The sequence below is a fragment of the Poecile atricapillus genome, chromosome 1, assembly GCF_030490865.1.
Source record: "Poecile atricapillus isolate bPoeAtr1 chromosome 1, bPoeAtr1.hap1, whole genome shotgun sequence".
In the NCBI taxonomy this organism is placed as follows: Eukaryota; Metazoa; Chordata; class Aves; order Passeriformes; family Paridae; genus Poecile; species Poecile atricapillus.
Window position 1 is genome coordinate 124,692,623 of NC_081249.1, and position 18,032 is coordinate 124,710,654.

At 40.0% G+C, this 18,032-nt stretch overlaps 1 protein-coding gene across 1 annotated transcript in view; it reads right to left on the minus strand.

Moving 5' to 3' along the window:
• SWAP70 (switching B cell complex subunit SWAP70) overlaps window positions 1-18,032 on the minus strand; it is a 34,469-nt gene that overhangs the window by 9,697 nt on the left and 6,740 nt on the right. Inside the window, exons 2-6 of the mRNA XM_058855727.1 lie at window positions 16,015-16,155; window positions 11,399-11,572; window positions 3,356-3,583; window positions 689-835; window positions 339-447 (exon numbers count right to left, since the gene is read on the minus strand). Of these exons, the coding sequence (XP_058711710.1) occupies window positions 339-447; window positions 689-835; window positions 3,356-3,583; window positions 11,399-11,572; window positions 16,015-16,155 (799 nt within the window). The remainder of the gene's footprint in view (window positions 1-338; window positions 448-688; window positions 836-3,355; window positions 3,584-11,398; window positions 11,573-16,014; window positions 16,156-18,032) is intronic.

Genomic DNA, 18,032 nt, shown 5'->3' on the forward strand with positions numbered 1-18,032 from the left:
CCAAAACGAACAAGCTTTCCCTTTCTCCCCAAAAGCAATGATTTACAATGTTGCTTCCCTTCCCCATCCATAGGAGTACACCCAATATAAAAAACAACAATAATAACCATTTCATTTTGGTTGTGGCTGCCTGAATTGAGGCACCTACATGACAAAAACTGATTTCCCTTATGTGGATCCTTATTTCTTCCTTAGCCTCAGACCCTTTAAAGATCCATGCACCCAAAACAGAGATATCAAAAAATCACAAAACCAAGAATTTAAAATTTGAGTAAAGTACTGCTGTAAGAATTCCACTAACCTTAACTTTCACATAACTACCATTTTTGAAACCTCACCTTGAATCCATTCCTGCTTCTTCTTTTTATCAGAGGCACTGATCTCAAAGGTTTTATCAAGACATTTTATGAGAAAAAGGCATTTCTTTCCATCTTTGTCAGGCAAGGCCTAGAATGGGTAACAATAAAGATTAGCTTTGTAAACACTAAAATCTAAGTTATAAAGTCAAGCAGTACCTATGCAATTATGTGTCACAGAGATACAAACACCAGCACTAAAAGCCTCTTATGAACTGGTGTCATATGAGGTAAAAAAAGCTCTGTTAAAAGATACCAGGAGTCAATCCCACATACAAAAAAGAATTAATTCTGATCTTTCGAGACATACATAGTTTTTGGAGTGGTTTTACCTCTACACAACAGTTGCCATCCAGTATGATGTCTCCCTTCTTGTCCTTTAAATCTTCACTTACATAATAGGAAATAATATTGGGTTTTAGCACAAACCATCGTTCCATCCAGTTTTTCCGTTTGTGACCTTTTTTCAGCATGTAGCCCTGTAAAAAGCAACAGATCAGCTGAAATGCCTGGCCTCTGCTCTGGTCTTTTGGTTATGTAAAGGTGTAAAGACCCAATAGAACACACAGAAAAGTTACCTCATAGCCCCAAATATTTTCAAAGTTAGCCAGTATTTCAGCTGTACCTTTCATTTCTATAATCATATTCCCCAAATACTTACATACACTTTTGTCTGACATTTAATTTCAAAAAAAAGTCAAATCACAGATGAAACTGAAGCACCAACATAAATATAAGCTAAGAACAAGCCATACAGAAAGTATACTCAAATTATTCCACATTAAGAGGATGAAGAAGTTGGAAAGGAGACCAAGGAACATTTTTCTGTATTGGCTTTCATCTATCACAGTTTTTGATACAAGCAAATGTGCTTGCATTAAAAAAAAAAAAAAAAAAAAAATCTATCTATCTATCTATCTATAAAGAAATATGCTGTAGCATATTTAAGCCAAAGACACCTTTCTCTACAGGTCTGAGGGGAAAGAAAACATTCAGAACAGTTGAAGAAGCTTTTTTGTTTAAAAAACAAACCAAACCAAACTAAAACCCAAGCTGGCCGCTACACACACAGCTTATCTATGCTCAGCTTTTCTAGCCCCTTAAACACGTCCAGAGCCAAGGCCGTGCCTATTCCCAGGTGCCATCCCACTCCCTTGCTCCAGACCAGGAATGCACAGAGAAACAGCTTTGTTTGCCGCCTCCATACTCGGGTCTGAGCTCTGGGTGGTTGCAAGGCCATGTAAAGGACTCCTGCAGCTTCAATCTTTCATGCTTTGCACAGTCTAACTCATAGCCAGGTTTTCTTTTTTCCCTTCCTGACTTACCAAATTTGCTTTCAAAGCCAAGTCAGACTAATACTTTCCCCTCAAATTTCTGCAAAACGTTTACTTATTATTTCAGTATCAGCTGCTTCTCACTTTCTAAGAACCCATTGAGAGCTCCTGAAAAGCAGGAGCTGTTTCACACCAACTATCACACAGAGGACACATCTTTCAGAACACAAAATATCACAAATGTAACTATTGCTGCTACCTTCCATAAGCCTTAGAGATCCAGGATGCTTTCAATAAAAAGGGTAGCACAACATTTGGCTATGAGACCATGTGTCATTAATTAATACCTTGAAGCAATTATATGATTACTGCAATAAACAGGACGATTCTCTGAATCAACAAGGTATCAGGACACTGAAATCACACAGAGAACTCTCCTCTCCACCGAGCCAGTACCTGTCCAAACTGCCCAGGAGGCACAGGGCCAAATCTTGACACCAACTATTTTTAACTGTCAAGGAACCATTCAAAGGCACTCAGACATCCTTGAGAAAGAAGCCCAGGCACCAAGAGAGGAAAGAAAGGAGACACAAAACAAAACCAAAAAAAAGGTGTGGGGGAAGACACACAGTGCTGTATCAAAACTGAAAAGAAATCTGATTTCCTTACAAGTTTCAAGTAGGACTGAACTGACACTGGTTAATTTATTTTCCTGGTATCAAACAGCAGAATGACTTCATTTTGCCCTCAAGTGACTTTATGTGTGTGTGTGTGTCCGCAGACCTCGCCTCCAACAAGCAACCAGCAGTTAACAAAAATAGACTTTTGCATTGTTCTGTGGGTATTCTGAAAGAATTTCCTGTGCCAAGACTTTCTGATGGTTTCTTCAGAACAGCTTAGGAAAGCCTGCCAAGAAAGCCTTTGTTTCTCTCCTCACCAAGAAATGAAAGATGAAAAAAATTCTCCTGTCAGGTAAAAGTCAATTTGAAAGAGCTCCCTAGGTAAACTCTGCTGTGACCCCTCAGGTGCCTGTGGTACTTCCAATTCCCATGAAAGAAATGCAGTTTCTAAAGGCATTCCTAAATGGATAATCCAGTCCCTGGAAATCTGAAAAAAAGAAGTTTGCTAAGAATACAAAGGCCAGCATGACTTCTGGAGTCTGAGGGCAGGTAAATAAGTTGTCAGTCACATGGCCTGCTAAGCAGAACAAGAAGGGGGAGCCCTCTGGAGCTCTTCCATGCCTTTTTGCCCTGTTGAAGTAGGGCACTTGAGAAGCCAATCCTTCAGCAGGAGCTATACCCTGGTCCAGACCCCCTTGTTTGAATACAGAGGTGGTCCCCAGCACAGCTCAAACTATAGAAAAGCATTTCCAAAGACTGAAGAGCTGTCACCAGAACTGAGAGCATGATACAGCTATTTTGTGAACTAACAAGCAGCTGGTGCTAGTGTAAAAAAGGCCATACTTCAATTCAGAGCCCACTTCTTTCACTTTCTAAAAGCAAGCTCTCCCAAGAAGCATCTCATTCATGATACTGCTACAATTACAACAATCTGAATAGCAGCACAATTTCTTTTATAAAATTGAAGAACCCTTATAGATAATTTACTTAATTTCCTCCTGTTCATCATTCAATAGAGTAAAGAAACTTGAGCACAAACTGAACATTTTCTAATTAAAGCAATAAAACATTCTACTTTAAAACATTAGTTCTCTGTGGTTCTTACCTGCTTGAGTACATCTAGTATCAGCTCATTGAAGACTTCATTGATTGCCATGGACACTGTCTGCCTGTCCATTCCTTTACTGAACTGCCCACTTCCAATGAGGTCAATCAGCTCCCAGGCAGAAAGACCCTCTCGACTGGTGTTGAGAGCAATCTTGTAATGGTCAAACTGCTCTTGCTGCCAGCCTGCTCCCATTGCTTCGGTGATTTTTTTAAGTAAATATTCAATCTGTGCAGGAACACAAACAGAAATCCATCATTTGCAGCAGGCATGGAAATCAAGCGTTTCAGAGCTGTAAATGAAACTTCTCCAGAGACTCCCATTACAGTGAGTTTCCTACGCTCACATGTAGGCCCCTAAATGTAGGTGGTTTAATTAACAAAGGTTTTAAGCTCCTGTCTCAGCTGAACTCTTGCCTGCCAAGCCCGTCCCTCAGCTCCTCTCCTCACAGTAAAACAAAGAATTGAACCTGACAGCCTCATTTAGTATTTCAAATTCCTACAGAACACATGGGACCTTCCCTGCAAGGGCTTCCAAACTGTGATGACTGAAACGTGAGAAAGCAAAAAGTTTCAGAAATATACTTGTAAGCAAAAAGCAAACAAATTACAAAAAAATAAGAAAAGGCCTTTTGAACTTGAAAAGAAAAACGACCAAGGTATGATCTACACCTGACCCCTTGTCTCTAGCTCTCAAGCAATCCATCTCTGGACACAATCCTGACAGTTGTATCAAAAGAAATAATAGAACAAATCTTTCATATCTGCTTTTGTTTCCCAAATAAATTCTCCTTGTCCTTTAATCTTTCATCACTCTGTAAGCACTACCATGTGCAGGATAACACCAGTAACACTAGTCAAAACAAACACAAGAATGAAAAAGAAGCAAAGAGGGCTGGGGTTCTTTAGTCTGTTTTTTATGTTGGTTTTAAACTCATCACTGTTCATTTACTGTATTTTAAACTAAACCCATTTACAGCTTTGAGAACATGTAAAATGCTTTCAATGACTCTCTAAATAAAATAATTGGTGAGGGCCTTCCTGCCACAGCTCAAAGTCACCTTTTACCTGGTCTAATAGGATTTTGAGCACACACGAGTCTCTACACAAGAGATTTGGGAGTACAAAGAGGTAAAAAAAGTGTTTTTGTTCCCCCAAACCAAGAGAGACTCCCATGGCTCAAGGTTTTGATGCAGCACACATGCTAATATTGTGGCTGCTGCTTCTCTCTCCTGCAGCAGGCACAGCCAAATCCCTTCCTTTCCCTCATGTCTATGGTCAGGAAACACAAGTGTACAGTGGAACAGTAAACTCCCAAATTCACCCTGAAGATGGAAGTGCCTTTCCCACTGTTTCAGCTCAGTGACTCTCTTGGTGTCACAGCCCCTACTCCAGGAGCACGTGGGTAATGCTACAGAAAAATGGAGAAGCTGCAAATCTGCTGCAGTGCCAGGAGGAAAAGTTCCTGCTCCACTGAAGGAATGGGAAGGGCACACACCTCCAGGCTGTGTCTATCACATCCTCCTCAAGTCTCTCTTAGGAGAAGACAGCCCAGCCAGGCACAGAATATGCCTCCAGAAATTGTAGAGAGCATTGTTTTTCACTTCAGCTTCACCAAGTAAGGCACTTCAGTATTTTTTTAGCTCCTCATGCAGTTCCTACTAGCAAAGATACAACAGAGGCCTCTGCAGAAGTGGCATTCAAATTCAGTCTTTAAAATGAGCTTTGCTGATTTTCACTCTCCAAAATTCTTAAGTTAAAAAAATAATTCAAAGCTTTCAAGCATAGACTACCATAAATCCTCAGTATTCAGTTAAGGGCAGGAAGCAGCTTACTTCCTACTCCAGAGAAGTTTCATAGAAAAAAAAAAACCAACCCAAAAAAAGGTTTCACAGAATGCAAGAACAGAAGCACTGAAAAGCTGTTTCAAAGCAAACCTCCTAAAATCTTGATTTTTTTTTATCCATGTTCAAAACACATTCTGCTGCTCTGCTCATTCCCTTTGAGCAGCATCAGTTCTGAACTACAATCCTGGACTTCAGCTGGAAAGAAAGCTAAAATAACTCAGACTTAATTAGGTAGATAATATAACTGCCAAAATGCTACACAGTAAAAACAATTACAAAAAAAACCAATTTAAAAAATAGTAACTCTAACTTTAAAATGCATTGTTCCAGAATTTCACAATCTCTTACACTGTTTGAGGCATGGCACCTCTCAAATTCCTTTGGTTTATTATCTAAAAGTACCAGGTCTCAATAGCAGACAAAGGAACACACACAGAGAGCATACCTGAATTATTTTTTTCCCATTTTTGCTTAAGCCATATAAACAAAATGTGAATCAAACTAATCGTCTGGAAATTATGCTATGCAAAACTCTTGGTCAGTACACGTTATCCTATAATACACCAAAAATAAGTCAACACATTTTTTCCTTTAGTATTATTTGTACACATTTTATCTTATTTTGGTCCATAGATTTAACCATTTAATTCTGTTAACCCACATCTACAAGTCACTTACATGACCACAAATATCCTATAATCCCACTAAAGTACATAAAATACTCATTATTTTATACTACAGTAACTCTTCTTAACTGAAAAATTATCTATGCATGTTACAATTCAATTCCTAAAATTTAAAAAAAAAAAAAAAGATTAAAGGTTTACAGTGAATTCAGTCAGTTACATGGCTAACCAAAGTTCCCAGAAAAAGTTTATCTGATACATCTGTTAAACAGCAAGAGTGCCTTTTGCATAGTATAAATATGGAAGTATGAGGTAAATACAAGTAAATAAGTTGCACCAGTGTGAAAGCAAATAGTGACCACTCATTAGGTGTCCAAATGAGGAACCTCTGAGAGCAAATGACATTTCCCCTCCTCCACAGAGACATGTCAACCCAGAAAATGCCTGACAAATGAAGTCTCCTGTCTCAAATACAACCTACTCCTGTGGTTAAAAGGCAATGTTTACAAGCAAAAGTGAAGTGACATTTGCTGCTATTCTGATGGGACCTTGCTTTCAGGTCAAAAGTATGCAAACTACAGGTGCAAAAATACCAGGGAGTTGTTAACACTACACACACCAGGATCCAGTGGCTCCACACTACCAAAACCAGCTTCCATCTCAAATCAACCAACTCTTCAGCCAGAATTTTGCCAAGAGAAATCAAATATAATAACAAAGAACAGGGCCCTAACATGAGTCTCTTTGGGAGTTTCTTTCAGAAGTCACTTTCTTCTCCCCATGTTTCAGTGTCTATTTGTTTTCCTTTTCCAGGTATTCCTGTTTCCATGGGGAACGAAGCATCATTGATTTTTCACACATTTTTCTGATATTCGAGTGGGTGTCTTAGAATGAGAAAAACAATGCCAAGGAGGCCGCCTTCATGCCCAGCAGAGCACAGCAGACAAGGCTATTCTGGTTCACATTATTCAAATAAGGTTTGTGATACTAACAGAGCAGATGTCAAAAGTCAACTCTCATTTTACAAAATTCTGTGGGAGTACATGTTACTGGGCCACAGCCATGAAAGCTGTCATATCCTCTCTCACAGCCATCATCAACCCCTTTTCTTCACACCATCAGAACATCACTTACATTTAAGTCAAATATTTGTTTCTTCCTTTCCAAAACAGTGTTTTGGAAATATCTATATCTAGATATTTCTATAGAATCTATATATCTAGATATTTTCTATAGATATCTATATCTATATCTTTGGAAATATCAAATATCTAGTGTAAGCCACTACTTTTTTTTTTTTCAAAATTAAATCAGTGTTAAGTGAAGTCTAATAAAAGTCAACTCAAGAAACAATCTGCTGTGTGAGCTGAAAACTGTATTTCATGCAGCAATCAAGGAAGAAGGCAGTGAAATGGGAAGAACTGATGCAAGTCTTCCTAACCAAGTCAGATGCAAGTGCAAGTGACTGATGCAAGTGACTAAAAATCTTCCTAACCACTATCATCAACTTTTAGAGATCATGGGTCAATTAAAAGCCCACATAAACTGTTTTCATTCTCTTTATATCAGTTTTGATATGATTTCTGAAGGGCCAAGGGTCAATTCACAGTACTTCATTCACTGTTTCAGTTTCTGGTACTAGAATGCAGAACAAGGAAGGAAACATGGTCATAAAAAACACTCCAGAAGAATCAGCACTGGATCAGATTCTCACCTCCTCAGGCTAAGAAAACATCACCTCATTTTGACATACACAAAAAGCTACACAAGGCTTCATCCTCTTAGGAGGATTAGAAATGCCGTCTGTTAATAAATCTGATGACTAGAGGACAAGTGAAAAATCACTGTACAAATCTTTTCTCAAGAAGCCAAAAACAACAAGTATGTTTGACTTATTCGAAACAAACTGTGAACACTGGATTACAACACTGAGTATGCAGCTTGCAGTGTGTGTATCTCTGAGCTTCACCATGAAGAACGGCCCAGAAACACAACTAACCACACACCGCAGCTCTAGGGCGATAAAGAATTCCCAAGGCTGCAGTCACATGTCCAGAAATAAAAAAGGGGAAGTGCTTGAAAACCTTTTTATAAAACAGAAAATGTCTGGTTAAAAAATACCAAGACACACAAATGAGTCTGTAACAACTAAGAGGTGACTTGTAAGGAAAGCTCATGACAAAATAGAAATATTTCTCCTCTTATGGCTTCAGTTCTCTCCACCTTTTTTCCTTCATTTTATCCTTCTCATGGAAGAGGTAATGCCTGCAGGAGGTAAGGAAACATTCACTTGGATATCTGCATCTCAGATGATCTAATGGAAAATCTGTCTGTGGGGAAGGGAAGGAGCTCCCACCCCATCCCTGCTTTCTGCCTTGGCACATGAGCACCTTTGCAAAACAGACATTCATGGATCTCTGATCCTTCCCAGCTCTTCAAGTGCTCTCAGCTGCCCACCAGCAGCAGGACCACTGGAGTGCAGGGCCATTACCAGCTGTGCCCAGTGCTCCCTGTAGCCACCAGCTCTGTATCACCTGACTTCTCCCCATCACAGAGGGATCCTCTCAAGCTTGAAGTCACATTCTAAAACTGCACACCCCGACCCAATCCCTTCCCCACACTGGATTTTACAAACCTTATCTCCCTCAAGGGCAGGGCTGACATCCCTGCTTCCAGGACAGGTGAGGAGCACAGGCCAGTCACTGCCTCTGGCTTTCAGCCTGGCCTCTGCTAAAAACAAGCAACATCTGGCCCTTGTGTCACCTCTCCAGCCCTTTCAGATTCTCTCCTGGTAACTCCTTTCCTCACTTTGCTCTTCCTAAAGCTCTTCTCAGCCTGCATCTCTGAATCCTTATGTAGCCTCTTTTCCCTTCTCTGGATGAGCTGCAGCCATTCCCCATTTGCTGCCCATTCAACACTTGGGCAGGGAATCAAGATTTACACTTTGTAGCTGGGGGTAACAGCCCTACCAGATTCAGCTGTCTAAAAGGAAAGGCCCAGCACAGCAGCACTAGTGCAGGAGTACATGATGTGGGCAAGAAGGAATGACAGCAGCTTCAATATTTAGTCAGCACAGTGCAAATAAGGTGAAACTGTACTCAAGCAGGAGGCTCTTCCAGATATGAGATGTGAAATCTATGAAATGACTGCAGAAACCACTTATCTCGTTTTAAAAATTACAAAAAGAAAAAATAATAAAAAAAGAGGAAATTCAGACTCCCAAGCACATTTCAAAGAGCAGTTGCTCCAAGGAGGAAGAAAAGGCATCCTTACAGCTACATGAAGTTGTGTTAATACATTCACTGTATTAAACAGTCACTGTAGACCAAAGAACTCTTGTAATTTTCAAGATAGGATGCAAAAATCTTCAAGGGATCACCCTTCCAACCTTAAAGTATGTGGCAAGTTTCTCAGCTACTTATAAAGTGGAAAAGAAACAAAAAAAAAGACCAAAACAAAAGCCAACAATGTGGAAGGGAGGGAGGAGGGGAAACAGCTGGATCCCACACAAACAGCTGGATCTCTAAGCCAGAAACTGCAGACGATTGTGTGTTGCAATATTCTCAGCCAAGATAAGAGCAGCAGTCAGGCAGGGCAGGAGAACCTTCTCCCTGGGTGGGACAGTGTAGTCACACTTGAGAGGTTTACACTGCTTTAAGCAAAATATCGACATCACAAACAGCAGAGCTTCCATCTCCCTTCTTTACTTCACTTTGTAAAAAAAAAACCCACTGTATGCATGACCTGCAAGCCATTTTATAAAAAAGGCAGATACAAAACATCTGAGGAAAAGCAAAACTGACTGAAATTGAGACTTTGCATTTTCACTTTGGGAATTTTGTGCAAAGAGTAGATGAGTAAATGCAAATTTTTCCAGAAGTACAGAGAACCTGATGCAGGACCAGTTCAAACTAGAAGGGAGTGTGTTCAAGAGACAGCATTCCTGCAGTGGCTGATTACATTACCTGTGTGGTCTGAGTGGAGGTGGAGTGAATACAGGCATTGTATATGATAAGAACAGAGCAGCCTTTCTTTGTCAGTCAGGCTCTGTAAGCTTTCTTTAAACAAATTGCACCATTTCAACCTTGCTGCAATCAAGGAGATGCACAGATCCACAATCAGAATTCTTAAATAAAGAAGAGCAATACAGATTAACCTGAACATTAAGGATGGGAAGGAAAGCAAACAACAGCACAGACAAAATCTGGAAATCTGGAAAACCTCAGCTCAGTGCTGACTCTGCAGCACATCTGCCAACACACAGACATGTTGCCATTACCTGGCAGCAGTCACAGAAGGCAATCTGAGGCTTCCTTGGCGGAGAAGGAGTGGGAAGCAACGCCCCAGAGCTGGCAGGGCTGAAGCTTTTAACCATGTCAGCAGTTTAGGAGATGTGAAATGTCTGCCCACAGATAAGCCAGGCTGTACAGTGGGGAACACACTGACAAACCAGAGATGGGAACTTGAGTCCCAGTTTTGGCATCTGTTAGTGGCTCTGACCTACCCAAGCCAAATTTGGCACTACTAAGAAAGGAGCTGTCCCAGCTTTTATAATCATGATCCCTGTTTGTCAGAACCAAAAGAAACAAATGGGAAAGCAAGCAAGAAGACTGTCTCATTTCTCATGGGAATATAGCATGCCACGTAGGGCCCTGGCATGGGCCAGTCTGGCAAAACCAGAAATGCACAGAGTGAAAGTCTCCTGCTAAAAAGTGAGTGAGAAAGCAAAATGGAACAGTTTATTCTGACAGGAGAGTTATCTGTACTTGAAGGTTTGGCACAGTTATGTTCTCAGTGTCATGTTAATCAGATTGTTTTGATCCCTGGCTGTTAAACCATTTGCAGATATTTACCATTCAGTCCTCCAGTGCTGAACTGCAAACCACTGGTGTATGTGTACACAGTTTTGCAAGGGATTATTTATGCCAACAGTTCTGATCCTTCTGCTTCTTTCCCCACCCATCCCAAAGGGGAAAATAGTGGAGATACCAGAACCTTGCTTTAGGGTTGAAATACCTATTTGAGTGCTGCCAATACTTGTTCATGAACTAAAAGTATAAAGAGATCTCTCTGGTATTATTCCTTCAGACATTTCAAGCAAGAGTGTTCAGGGGCTGTCTGGTTTTGATCAGAAACAGACACCATCAGAAAATGTATTGTCCCTTCCATCAGCAGGGTGACATGAGACTGATCTTGCAAGTGACAATAACACAGAAGGGGGCATTTTTTTCTCAGAATCACATGGATGCATTGCCCTTGCAAAATTGTAACCAGCTATAAGCAAGTGCAGTGATTAAAGATCACATCCAGCCATGTCCTGTTTAGTCCAGGCTGTTTAAATGACAGACACGCAGAGCTATCAATATCTCAAATATCCTGTGGAAATCCTCATATATGCACTCTGGAAGACAGAGAAATGCATCTGAAGCCTTACAATACTAAGGAAGGGGAACAAAAATTTTAAATTAAATAATATTTCCTCTTAAATCTCTAGAGAGTACCACACTTAACACAGTTCAACTGGGACATTAAGCAAACTGGGGTTAAAGAGCTTAAGTTTTTGCTTCTTACCTCCTCAGGTACAATGATTAAAGGGTATTTGTCCTCTGACAAGAAGTTAAAAATAACCCACACTTTAAATGCGTCTTCATCACTAATCAGCAAAGGACTTTTAGAGAGGTTCTTTTTAGCACAGAGAGTCCAGCACATCCTGTTGAATTCAACTTTATCAAAGTTTCCTTGAACCTAAAGAGAAGAAATTGAAGAACAACAAAGAAATTGATATGTATGAATGCACAGAAGAGCAGATAGACAAAGTTTATCAGGTTTCATCATACAAAAAGAAGCAAGAAAATTGTAGTTTCCACAAAATATCAAAGCCCAAAAAGAGCACTGTAGCAACCTAGTCTGACTTCCTGCATGGAGTAAAATAAGGAATTTCTCCTAGCAAAACTGACATCCAACCTCCAATTTCTGGTTGAGTTAATAACAGCCTGACTCCATGGAAAGGAGGCTACAGTGCACTTTGGAAGCACATCAGCTTCCAAACCATCTCCAGAGCTGTGTTAGTTCCAGCTGCCCTCCTCTTGCACTGACTTACTGCGATTTTATATAGTAAATTTGGAAACCAGCATAGCCAAATCTAAATGTGGATATGCTAAAAGCGATACTGGAACAACAATTGGGAAGGACCTTTAATATGTTTTTTACTTCACATTACTCAAACTAACTCTTGCAGAGTATTCATAAACACAGAATATTTTTTTTTCCTCAAATGCTAATCCACTTAAAATCTTTGCTTTTTCTCAGGCTTGCAAACCTTCACCTCATTGATACAAAAAGTCCTCTTGTTTTCATTATCCTTTATCATACCTAGCAACTACACCTACAGATCTGTGAATTATTTATATAGGCAAGAGTTCTAATTTACTGGGTTTTTTTTAAACCCTCATTAAAGTTATACATTAAACCTTTTTATTATCTCCCCATAACTTAACAGTGCTATTTCTCTACTGATGTGTAACTGATAAAGGCATGTCATGCACTGCAAGCCCCTTTGAGATTTTGGAAAACACGCCTAAGAAACAGGTTCTTGCACATCTTGTGGTAGTGAGACCAGCAATGGCCAGTGATTTTTTTTATGATAAACCAAACCACAGATCTCAGATGCTTCAAGAACACCGATGCAAACTGTACAATTTCCTACCCAGTCTGGTAAGTGGTCAAATACAGTGACCACACCACACTGGCTCAGTCAATGACAGACATGGGAAGTTGATGAACTGATGTGGGTGGAGGGGAAGAAGAGGAAAAAAAAGATAAAAAAATGAAGACAGAAATAAACAAGAAACCAACCTGATGACAAGAACAGTCTCCAGGCATAAAAGTGAGACTATGAACAAAAACCATAGACTTTGCATGCTTGCAGAGGGACACCAATGTGAGTGGAGATGCAAGAGGCTACAGCTGTCTTTTGAATTGGGTGACAGCTGTAGGAGCCAGAGCTGCCACAGCCACAAGTTCAGCATCTGTCTTGTTTGCACAAGAAACACGGATCTTAAATGAAACACGGACTAAATGAACAAACACCCTCTGGATCAAGGGCTAGGAGTCAGGATTCCTCCTTCTTCGTTCTATCTGCCAGCACTCCACTCCTTGGCTACTCTTGTCTGTGCTTTTTCTGTGTCCTCTCCACCCTACCCGATGAACTGTGACTTCTTTTCTAGAAGTGCTTTTCCCACCCTGACAGTGAGCAGCTCCACCTTGGAAATGTCCTGGTGGTGCATGGGTTTTGCTAACACAGCAAAGCAGGACTGCAGTGCCTTGAGCAGGAGGTTTCAGAACCACTTTACCACGGGGCAATAGGTCCTGTAGTACCAGCAGTCCCACTTTAGACATGCAAGCCCTTTTTTCAGAATCCAGACTTGATCCTGAAATGGACTTTGTAGGGCCTACGTGTCATCCAGAACACAGACGCTGTTTAGGAATTATTCAGGACAATAATTACATCAGCACAGAAGCCCTGGGCTCTCCAAAATAACAGCCCTGAAAATATAACAAGCATTGGTAGTATAGCTTGCATTCATGAAGTTGCCTGGAAGATGAGATAACCTGAGGTTTGAACAATGTCCTTTGTCTCCCCACACCAGGACTCTTCCCTGCTCTAAATAAGGCCTGCTGTAAAATACCACCACTGCCATCACTGAAAGGGAAACAATTCTGATTGGTATTTAAAGATATACATTGTAAATAACAGAACATACTAAAATGTGATTAAGGAACCAAGTAAAACAAATTATGGAGACACTATATTGGCAAATCACAGCTCCCTCCTGAAAGAGACATTTATGGAACAATACAGGTTTTGTTTCAGATGCAAGAAATTCTAGATACATCTATCTGCTGAGTAACAAGATGCATAACACTGGAAATCATCAACCAGGCAATACTAATTACTCAAATCTTTATTGAAATTACCTATATAGATAAAGGAAACTATTTACAGTGAATGTTTTAATAATTTAACTACTTGTCTGTCTTGACAACTATCCCTTTCTTGATGATTCCTTGGTTCTATATAAGAAGGCTTTATTGCAGGGTAAGTTAGCACCAAAAAAATATGAAAAGTTCCAACTGCATTTAAGAGTACACCGTTATTTCCAAAGGTTACAAAGTCCTGTGTATCTGGGGTATAAAGCATCACTCCTTCTTTAGTAGCTTTGTTTACTAGAATATACTAACAGCAATTTTTCTACAATCACCCCATCCAAAATAACAGATTATGCCTTGGAAAAATAAATAAAGAAGGAGTTTCTTGTTTGCTTTTTTTTGCTTGTTTGTTTTAAACAAAGGAGACACGCAATGAATCAGTGACTTCATCCCACTGCATGTTGTCTTTTGGCACTGATGTAAACTCATCTCTAAAAGAAGAGAAGTCACAGTCAAGATTTTTCCTGTCCAAAAAGATAGCCTTCTATCCAAACAACTTCAGTAATTTTCTTGTTTACAAGCATTTAGTCAAGATCAAATAACATGAAGTTACAGGTAATTTAATCCTGTTCCTTAACACTTTAATCTTTTAAGATTAACTGATGATATGGATATATCAGGCAATCACTAGAAGTCAGATCAGTGTATGAATAAAAAGAAAGTATACACGGTTATGCTCTTCCCTTTCATACCTACTTACATAGCCAGGTCTGTCATTGTCAGATAGAAGTGTTACTGAAATGCAATTTTGCTCTTCATTTCCATAACTATTCTCCCTAGAAACACCCTTTAACAATAAAGCATTTTTATATTTGAAAAAGCCATACATATCTCTTTTGGGTTTTCTTTACTTAATGGCTTGCTTGGTTCAGCCTCTCCCACTGTAATCCTTTGGTAAAAAATAAATTAAGGCCTTCTCTTTTTTTCACAGGATTTGGGAAAAAAGACTGCTTGGTCTCCACAGGATCTCAGACAGCCAAGATGAAGCAGAAGGGAGATCACAACTTCTTAGAGACAAAGCAGGATTCTTCAGCATCAAACAAGTAAGCTATTAATGAGGTACCTTTATGTGTATTAAAGGCCAACAACTCCCATACATCAAACAGGACACTCTTGGGACTTCTCCCATACTCTTTGGGTATGACAGAAACACAAACTAGAGAGGTAGAGAAGCTGGTAAGTCTTTGCTAGATATAAGCTCCCAGACTGCATTATATATATCACATTTTCCACCACTATTAAATGAAGGAGCAAAAATCAGCCAATGGGGTTGAGGAGTTTGCATCATCTGCAGTTGCTGCATTGGACTTCTCTGCAGTATGTCAGTTCAGTTTTTCACATAACAAAAGAGGGCAAACAGTTCTGTATCTCTGCAGCCACAACATCAAAGTTTAAGGGTTTCTGGGGCTGGCCCTCAAGTGAGAAATCAGAGAGAAATCAGTGGTGTTGAAGCTGATGTTTCCACTATCACATGAGCTGCTTTTGCTGTCCAGCCCAGTACGTGAACAGAAGACAGAAAAAAATCAGAAAGATCATTGTTTGAGGTTTCTTAACCTTCCAACCCAGTGACAACCTATTTTAGAACATCATGGAGAGGAGGAGAGGAGAGGGGAGGGGAGGGAAAGCCCTGCTGGCTTTCCAGAGTTTCTCCTCAAACAAGGCACAATAGAATACTGAAAAATGCTCAGACACAAAAGAACTTGCAAGACAAAACTTCAAAACATGCCCTAATATCACCCACTGTAATTCTCTGAAGGGATCTACTTATTAAATATTACTTATTCGTGACAAAGAGCGGAGATATTTTTACCCTTTCTGTTTGCAAAGGAGTCTGTGACAATATTCTGTTATAGCTGCAGTATAAAGTGGGACAACCTATAGCTCCCAGACACTTTCGGATAAATTCAAGCTGAGGTGCTTTATAAATATAAGTATGGTTCTGCATGAACACGGTTTAGGGAAGGGCCAGATGTAACAGGAAATAGAAACCAAGGAGAGAAGAGGTAGAGAACAGTGCACCCTTCCATTTTTAGGCACAGGCTCTCCAAAGTAGCTGCCCTGTAAGGACCTCACAGACACACTCCCAACCAGCGGCTTCACACCAGCAGCAGCCTCCTGCATGCACCAGTCACCACAAAGACATTCTGACAACAAGAGCTAATAAAAGAAAGCACAGAACACAAGAATTCAAAACTTACCTTTTCCAAGATGAATTTGTTTAGGTAAGGCATGTAACCCTGATTGGAAACTGGCCCTTCATCATCGTCCCTAAAGTGCTCTTCCAAGGCCACTGGATCATGGGGAACATTTAACACTGTGCACAAGTTGTGAGAGAGGACCTAAGGACAGAAGAGAAACAAGTGACATTGCTGACAGCTTTAACCATGGTGTGTTCTCTCCAGAGCAGACCTGTGACTCCAAAACCATGTGCAAAGTGACACTTTGATGTCACCACAAGCTCTGCCCCATAAAGTTTTGTCAGAAAGTAAAACATAACTAAAAAATCCTGATTTGATGGTCCAGAGGGCTGGACCTCTCTGTGCTGTGTGTGAGCACAGAGAGGCTCAGCCCTAGAGAGCTGGAAATGCAGCTACACAAGCTCCCCTTTGTACATATATCCCCATGCAGCTGAAAACCGGGAGAGGCATGCAGGAACACCAGAATAATATTTGCAGAGTGAAGTCAGATAGCTATCAAAAAAACCACAAACACCTTGCCTTTGAAATTATAAATATTTATATCTAGTGAAAATGAGCAACAAAGAAAACAACTCAATATGTAGCTTTCATTTACAAAGAAATGACTATTCAGATTAAAACATTTAACTATGGATTTCTCTCATCTGCTTGCTTTTGGGCTGCTTCTCAACATGGACCCCATGCTTCAGTTAGCAAAGGAAAGTAATGTTACAGAAAGGGGAAGGGTTTAGGTGTGCTTCTCAAATTTTTATTTTAAAAAGCTATTTGCATGAAATATGTCATGAACTTGACACCCACTAACACTCATGTCTGTTCTTGAGAAATGACCTTCAAGAAGAGACTACACACTTGACTAATTTTAAGGAAGTACTGAAAACTAACTTGTAGCCAGCACATCTCAACTTCTTCAGCCTGAGCTGAGCTTTGCAAGCACAGACTAACACCTCAGTACTAACAGGAAGGCAGAGCTTGAGCAGTAGTGACTCCTGTGCTACCAGCACTTCCAAAAAAAGGCAAAATTACCATCCTTTTTGCTGTTCCCACTGTCTGGAGTCGGGTCAGAACTGTAACAGGCTGCCCACTGCACACCAAGCACTGGGGAGACCTCTCCCTTGGCATGATGCAGAGCTGAGCCTCTGAAGATCACGGACCACCAACATGAGCTGGGTTAATGATTTAATATCACACTCACTGACATGGTTTGGGTCGAAAAAATGTAACAAAGGCAAAAAATACAGCAAAAAAAAAATTACACAGAGGTAAAACAGATCACATCTTTTGAAAAGGAATACTGCAGTGCTATTATTTTTTTTAAACTGACAACTGCATGGAATGAAGTGCAACTACATTTTGTGGGCTTTATATAGAATTTTAAAAAACAGATCCAAATGATGCAAAGAGAAAACAGTAAAAAAAAAAATGTGCAGAAAACTTTAAGCATGTCTGCTTAGGTGAGACATAAAGTGGTCAAAGATGGAGTAGTCATAAAAGAAGTTAAAGTCTGAAGTTGTCAAAGCCTAGGAAATCAAACCAAAGCTACACACTTAAAATGTCTGGACTTTCCCCCACCCACCTGCCCACAAGAAAAAAGAAAATGTACATTTACTATTCTGATGTGTGATAAGAAGACAGCAGAATCTAAGTGCTAGTTAGCAGAAAATACTACAAAGATAGCCTGAGATGTATATTCACTTCAGAGGAGAATTCCTCTCTACATACCTCTGAAGTTAAACTTGCTTTTAGAAAAGATGCTTCCATGAGAAATACATATTTTCACTGATGTATGCTAACACTAAGGCATTAGAGCTAATAAGGTGCATAAATTAAAAAACAGTTAAACAACAGCATCAGCCATAGCACAAAAGCTGCACTTCCCAGAGCAGCAAAAGAACATTTAGAAGTTATCACACCACTCTCCATCAACAGTATATTTCATTTCAATCCATCCTTGTCTCTAACCATCACATCAGATCAAGTCTTTGAGTCCATGTGATTTATATATGGGGTTGGGGGAATGT